The sequence below is a fragment of the Mandrillus leucophaeus genome, unplaced genomic scaffold (assembly GCF_000951045.1).
Source record: "Mandrillus leucophaeus isolate KB7577 unplaced genomic scaffold, Mleu.le_1.0 Scaffold388, whole genome shotgun sequence".
NCBI classification, from domain to species: domain Eukaryota; kingdom Metazoa; phylum Chordata; class Mammalia; order Primates; family Cercopithecidae; genus Mandrillus; species Mandrillus leucophaeus.
The window spans coordinates 1470241-1478059 of NW_012104120.1; the positions used below are offsets into that span (position 1 = coordinate 1470241).

At 46.3% G+C, this 7819-nt stretch overlaps 1 protein-coding gene across 17 annotated transcripts in view; it reads right to left on the reverse strand.

The window, feature by feature from the left end:
- The window catches only part of PTPN20 (protein tyrosine phosphatase, non-receptor type 20), a 110933-nt gene extending 107410 nt beyond the window's left edge, over window positions 1–3523 (reverse strand). For 6 of the 17 annotated variants that reach the window (XM_011990936.1, XM_011990929.1, XM_011990921.1 and 3 more), the window contains exon 1: window positions 3090–3151. Coding sequence is in view for 5 of the 17 variants with exons in the window: in XM_011990930.1 (XP_011846320.1) it covers window positions 3090–3096 (7 nt within the window). In the remaining 12 variants the exon portion in view is untranslated. Of the gene's footprint in view, window positions 1–3089; window positions 3211–3423 lie in introns of those variants that run through there. The other 11 variants (XM_011990930.1, XM_011990922.1, XM_011990926.1 and 8 more) reach the window with 6 other exon arrangements.
- Between the last annotated feature and the right edge of the window lie 4296 nt (window positions 3524–7819).

A 7819-nucleotide genomic window follows, 5' to 3' on the forward strand; every position in this document is an offset into this window, starting at 1 on the left:
TCAGGGCTTAAAAGCACTGATTTGCACTAATGATATCCCATGCTAACTGCACATCACAGTCACTGGGGGAGCTCTTAAAAAAGTTGATTGATTCCAGAACCCTGCTGAGACTGATTCAGAATCTGTGGAAGTGGAGCCTGTCATTCTGCAAATCTTCATAAAGCTCCCCACTGGCGATTCTGATGCAAACTCACTGAGAATTACTACTTTTTATCATACATTTACTCTACGTGTTGCACATCAGCAAAGATCACTTAGAACTTTCACTGGTCTCAAATGCCAAGCCTGCCAGTCACTTTTAATCAGTAACTGACACAACACATCATAGTAACTCCAAAGACTTTACAGATCTTTTCAGAATACTTTTATGTCCAGCCCACTGACCCACATCACCTACCATATGCTGTGTCCAATACTCGCTATGCAGTCCATTGGCCTTTCTAACCAAATTCCTCTAAATGGGCTGCTGATCTGGGAAAAACAACATGGAATCACATTACTCCCCAAGCCTTATTCCCCTTTGCTAAGTGGTATGTAATGCCAGGATGAATGAAATGAACTCTATTGGTCAAATGAGTATGAATGAAATTTGAGTTGTTTTCTGCTCCTGGAAGCAAACTTATCTATTTGTTTCCCTCAGAGAGATAAACTCAGAGGAAACAGGAGTGATCCCTGAGGTGGGAATAATATAGTGGGCTGCAATTTTAAAATTCTGCTTAGACACAATAACAGGACCCTTGGAGTATTATTTTGATCAAACCAATCGGTATATACTGCTCCATGGTGGTACTAGCAAGCAGGTGATAATAGTAGCATTTAAACAACCAGGCACTATATTAGGCATATTGAATATATTAACTCATGTGATTCTCAATTGCAATGATAATAGCCCTATCAGGCAGGTACTATTATTATTTCCATTTTGTCAAAAAAGAAACAAAGGCACACAGAAGTTAGATAATTTACCCAAAGTCCCATAGCTTCTAAGTGGCAGTTTTCTGAAACCAGGCATTCAGGCTTTGGAGTCCAGCATGTTAAGTACTCCACTGCAATGCAGATGAGTGATGATGAAGCAGTTTAAAAAAAAAAAAAAATTACTGTGTGCAGTAGAAACTGGAGGTCAGGGTATGTGTACCTTGGACAAATTACTTAACCCCTTGGAGCCTATTTTTGCATCTGAAAAATCAGTAAAATAATTGTACCTGCCTTGTAGAGTTGAGGTGACGATTAAACAAGATTATGCATGTGATGTGCTTAGAAAAGTGCTTGGCACTTTCAAGAGCTTACTGTCAGACATTATTGTTATTTGTATTTTAATACAGCTCAAGTGGTCAGGGAGAAATGAAAACCTATCAAACTGAAAATTTTCCTGCTGATCTTAGATTTGTAGATTCTATAGATTACTAGTGCATCAGATCTAATATGAAATGCAGTCATAAAAGATTTCACAAAAACTTAAGGACTGTCGCTGTGACAAACCTCAGCCCAAACAGTCCAGGACAATGCCTCTAAAAAGTAAACACCCTCAATTATCACGCTGTGTACACGTAACCTCAACAGGAATCAGACTTCTGAGTAGCTGCAAACTGCAGTTCTCTGTGATTGGAGAACATGCCCCAGAACAGTCTGTCGGGTGGTAATTGCCAGCCCTCCTCAGTCACATATGTATAAACAGAAAAGAAAAACAAAATGAGGGCTCAAATAAAAAGCATTAACATTCATCAAATGCCTGATACTCTATTAAATGTTTTTCATGCATTACCTTATTTAATCCTCACAACACCCTTCCGAAGTTGAACACGATACAACTACACTGGTTTGTATCACTTTAAATGCATGACTCCACATCTCAAATGGGCCCTCAGCACTGCCTGGGAATCCAACTTTATTTCTCTAGTAAGTTCACTTTCACCCTCTCTAGGACTCTGTCACATGTCTCTCCTCCAAGTTCCCACACCTTTCCTCTCCCCTGATGCCCTCCCTCTCAGCTGATGGACGACTGTACCAATAGACTCTCTTCCCACCATCCACCGTATCTGCACCTGTTGTCTCAGCTTCCCCTCTAGTTACAACAGAGTAAGTGTCGCTGCTCATTTCAAAACCAACTACTCACCTGCGTAGGGTCTCCTCCTCTCTCAGGTATTCAACAGCTACCCTCTACAATGTTCCCCTCTTTCATCTGCAGCAGTTTTTCCTTTCTATGAGTTTAATCACATTGCCATATAAACATTCTGCTTTCTTCTCTCTTGAAAAAACTCTACCCAACCTTAATGCCTCTCTTCTCCATTAAAGTTGTTCTTGTCAAAATGATTAAAATCCTCCTAATTACCAAATTCATCTTACACAGTAACATTCAACATGGTTGACCACTACCTCCTTCCCTTTTTTGGCTTCCCCTCTTCTTTGTGTACACTATTAAACTAGATGTCTTCACCAGTCCCATATATTTTAAATACTATGTACAGTATATGATGTCGATTTCAAAGATTAACTCTAGCCTGACATCCTCCAGGACTTCAGATTTAAATTTCTAAAAAGTATATTTGATATCTCAACCCAAATATCTACTAGATGATTTATGTGTGTATACTTCACCACACTAAAACAAAACAAAACAAAACAAAAAACTACCAGGTGACTGATAAATGGAGAGAAGGTGAATAGGTAATGTGAAAAATCAAATATGCTAAATGTTCATGGCACCTGTAGGTGGTAGGTGGTCAGAGCCCTCTGTAAAATTCTTCCCAGCTTATGCTTATGTCTAGTAGGTTTTATTGGGAAAAACCTACTGGGCATCTCAAACTTAACACATTCAAAACGTAAGTACTGATTCTACAACTTCCAAAAATGAAACCTACCCCATCCTACAGTTTTCCTTGAGTCAACGCTAGCATATGAGGGCCTTGTCTATCACATTCAGTGATATTCATAGCTTCTGGAACAGCGTCTGGCACACAGGAGGCGTTCAAAATAGCTGCTGAATGGATTGATGAATTCACGTTCTTTCTTTCTAGGTCTCTTGACCTCCACCGGCCCTTGAGTCATTGGGAAGTTCTTGGCTGTCTTAGGGCCTGATGACGGCTTCTTACTAATCATACCACACTGCTGCTCCTCAGGGAGTTGGTGGCCTTCCCCTGCCACAGAGCCACAGGGTTCCTGTCCCAGTCCCGTCACGCATAGGCGCCCCAGCACGCGTCACAGTGCAGCTGGCATCACACGGCTAGGATCGGGTCCTGCCCTCGGGCTGCAGCGACACTACCTCACAGCCCAGGCCCACCCGGGCAGCCTCCCGGGCCAGGGCCACAACCCACGCCTTGGGTCCCCTGCACATCAACGGCATCTTCACGCCCGCCCTCCCACAGCCCGGCGCGGCAGCCTCCCGCACGCCCCCTGCCCACCTGGCCCCCAGTCACCTTTCCTCACCTGAGCCTGCGGGGCCGCCCCAACTGCCCCGCCGCAACCCCAGCAGCCTCGCCAGTTGGGTCCACGCCTAGCCCGCCGGCCTTCGTCGCTGTCCAATCCCACCTGCGACCGCGAGCCTGCGCACTGGAGCCTCGCCCTGCGCTGGGGCCCTCTGCCTGCCAGGCCGGGACAGACAGAGCCTCTATCCGTCTTCCAAGGCACTGAGAACCCATGGGAGACGCCGCTGTAAATTCCCTGCGGGCTGTGTGCACTACCCTGTGCGCATCCCCCTCTCCCAGGCCAGGCTGATAATGCCAACAGCTGTCTGCGCCATGCTTATATCCTGAACCACTGAGGACTGTGTTCTCCAGGAATGCTCACCTGACCCACACCTGCCCTCTAAAACCCTACTGAGTCCCCAGAGGCAATTCTCCTGCCTCAACCTCCCCAGTAGCTGGGACTACAGGCGCATGCCACCACAGCCGGCTAATTTTTGTATTTTTAGTAGAGACGGGGTTTCACTGTGTTGGCCAGGCTGGTCTTGAACTCCTGACCTCAGGGTGGGGTCCCTTTGTAGTATCAGAGCAGGGCAGCTAGGCTATTGCAAAAGGAGTCAGAGCCTGTGCCAGAATATGAGGTCAGTTGGCTACGAGGTTAATTAAAACAACTTCAGCAAGGGTGGTCAGTGTAGAGGGAATTCAATCGTAGACGTTGTCTGAAGACAGGAAGCCAGGATCTTTTTATCTTGACGAACACACCTCTATTCACTGGTCCTGACCAGAGCCACTTTGGTGAATCCAATTACCCTGAAGGTGTGACAAGACCTGCCTCACTTATCCCCCAGCCTTCAATGCTGGTCCCACAAAGAGCCATATGCTTGAGCTGAACTGAAGTTGAGCAGCGACAGCCACCCTCTGTCCAGGCTTTGAGGCCAGCTTCCTGCTCCGTAGTCACTGACAGTGAGTCTCTACAGAGACTTTTTCTTTCTGCATCAGCCAAGGTACCCTGCAAGCAACACCTGCCATTGCCATATGTCTTTGTTTGTGTTGCTACAAAGCAATACCTGAGCCTGGGTAATTATAAAGAAAAGAGGTTTGTTTGTTTCACAGTTCTGCAGGCTGTACAAGAAACATGGCACCACCATCTGCTTTTGATGAAGGCCTCAGGAAGCTTCCATTCATGGCAGAAGACAAAGGAGAGCCAATGTGTGCAAGACAGAGGAAGAGAGAGAGGTGGGAGGTGCCTGGCTCTTTTCCACGACCAGTTCTTATGGGAACGAAGAGTAAGAACTCACTCACTTCCACAAAACTAGCACCAAGTCATTCATAAAGGATCTACTCACTTGACCCAGACACTTCCCTCAGGCCCCACCTCCAACATTGGGGGTCAAATTTCAACATTAGATTTATTTTATTGATTTACTTATTTATTTTGAGATGGCGTCTCGCTCTGTTGCCCAGGCTGGAGTGCAGTGGTGTGATCTCAGCTCACTGCAATCTCCACCTCCCTGGTTCAAGCAATTCTCCTGCCTCAACCTCCCCAGTAGCTGGGACTACAGGTGCATGCCGCCACAGCCGGCTAATTTTTGTATTTTTAGTAGAGACGGGGTTTCACTGTGTTGGCCAGGCTGGTCTTGAACTCCTGACCTCAGGTGATCTGCCCGCTCGGCCTCCCAAAGTGCTAGGATTACAGGCGTGAGCCACCGCACCCACCCCAGCATTAGATTTAGATGGGACAAATATACAAACTATATCACCAGGGTAGGATTCCCCTTTAAAGATGGACCCCATGTCTAATGTTTCTTCACAGTGTCTAACATCAGGATTCTGCGCTGGTCACCATTTCACAAACATGAGCAGCATGGCTGCTCCAAGACATACAGAGGGAATAACCCCCACTCACATCACCACGAAATCCTTGCATAGAGGCTAAATGAACAGTTGGTAAGAGTGGACCCTGAGGTCTCATTCCATCTCCCCCAGACTTCCTGCTTGACCACACAATATTCCCAGAAGCCACTGACCCAGAAGGCTCTTCTTGGCTTTCTGTCCTTTCACCTGTGAAAAATTCAAAGAACTATAAAGTTTAGGGCCCATCACAGTTAACTACCCTTCTTTGGAGGCCTCTTTAAACCCTTGAGTCTTACCAATTTCCAGTAGCACTAGGAGTCTTGCAAGCCTAGCCTTAAGTCCCTGCTTTGCTACTGAATAGTTGGTGGCCTTTGGCAGATTACTTCCCAACTTGTGTCTCAGTTTTCCTTTTTTTAAAAAAGGGGACACAGTTGCAAGTGTTTAATGAGACAAAGAACAGAAGCATTCATCACTGTGCCTGGCAGTGAACACTGCTTTTCTTGCTCAAGAGATTTGAGCCATATGCTTCTCTAGGTCTGTGACTCTCCCAGAGTTTCTGGGAGTTCTCTCTGAGCAACAGACCCACTGCAGTCTCCGTACTTTAGGGGTAAGGCTGGATGCCTTTCACACATCACGCAGTCTGGATGAGTTCATGCACCACACAGTGATTCCAAAAGCAGAGGCCCGACACCTAGTTGCTAATGTTGCCTCTCCTCATGGTCCTAGGATTCAGTCACACAGGGCTTCCCATGCAGCTTAAGGTCCTCCTCACTCCCCAGTGCAGGCCCAGTTTCACTCTCTGGTCCTACAGCCCAGGCCTCAGTTCTGCCTCTTTTAATCTATCCCTCCAGGTCTACTTTCCAACAGGGCTGGGAAGTCTTTTGGTTGTCCCCTGCCTGCTGCACCACACCTCCCAGACACCGCTTCCTTATTTCCTGCATGGTCCGAGGCTCAATGCTAATCCCTGGGTGTCTGCTGCTATAACAGAATTCCTGAGCCTGGATAATTAGCAAAGAACAAAACGTTTTTTTCTCACAGTTCTGGAGAATGGGAAGTCCAAGATCAGGTGCCAGCATCTGATGGGGGTCTTGTTGCTGCATCCTCCAGAGAAGAGGAACACTGTGTCCTCATGTGGCAGAAGGCAGAGGGCAAATAGGAAAAAGGAAGGCAAACTCGCCCTCTTTAATATCATTAATCTCACCCAGAAGGACAGAGTCCTCATGGTCCGTTCACCTCCCGAAGGTCGTACCTCCTAACACTACCACAGCAGCAACCAAATTTCTTTTAATATTAATACATGAGTGTAGGAGGGGACAAACATTCAAATCATCACACTGGGAAGGCTCAGTTGGAGAAGCAGAATTGGCCAGCACAGGGAGGCAATGCTGGTTTTGGAATTTTTGTCTTTGCAGTCCTTGGTCTTGATCCAGATATCCAGATGCCCTTTGAGATGGACCTTGAGGGCCATGCTAATGTCTGCTTTCTGCTGAGGTAGGGCTCATCCACTCCTTACAAGTATAAGTACTTACTGCCAAACATACCCTCATCCAAGCCATGGGTCCCCAGATACAGTCAGGAGGACCCCAGTGGATAGCTGGAACTCAGGACCTCGGGAGAGACCCCAAGGTCCATGCTCAAGTTCAGAGTTTTCTAACTCAGGCTTGGAGCCCAGGAAGAGAACTAAGAACAACATTGGCAGAAAAAAAATCACTTCATTGACATTACCCTTCACAGCACCCCCTGCTTCAGGCCTGTGCTTTGCAGCCTGGTTCATTTGGGAATGGTATGCGTCACACCCAGCCCTATTAAGTCTGAGTTGATGAGGACCATGAGCTTGGAAGAAGCTGGGAGGGCCTCTCTGTGTGTTTCTCTCTGCCTTGCTTTGAGACGCTTCACATAAAAGACTCTATAAAAATAAATTGTGGAGATTTCAATGCCAATAAAAATCCCAGTGGAGGTGGAAAACTATTTAAAGGGCACAAGAACATACATTTATCTTGTGAATCCCTGGCTGCCTGGTCCCTGAGCCTGACACACAGCAGATGCCCAATAAATATTAATAGATTGATCCATTTATTGGCTGCTCATCCGTTTGCAGCTTCAGCCAGCCCATGGCTCTGCATGCACACACCACAAGGAGAGATAATCCATAGAACTGCTCAGCTGGCAGGAGGGCCTGCCACAAACCCTTGAACATAAATGTCTTGCCCTCCACTTGCAGCTCTACTTACTAACTGTAAAATAATGATGTGGCAGAAAGTGAAGTGCAAAGACTGCCAAATTCTAAGAAAGAACCTAGATTCATGCCTTTTAATCCTTATGAATTGCTCCTTGGTCTGCACCAAGTCCTGTGCTTTACAGCAAGAATACAGATATCTTCACTGAACTGCATCTCATTAGTGGAACCTAACAGAGTGCAAACAGAAGACAACTTTCTTTCTTTCCAATGCCATTTGAACTCAATGCCCAGATGCTTTTTCCCCTGGGCCCATGCATATGAAATCTTGGGCTGGTTTATAACTTTGAACACCCAGAATATTCCCATTTCAGTTTAAGATTCCCTCTGA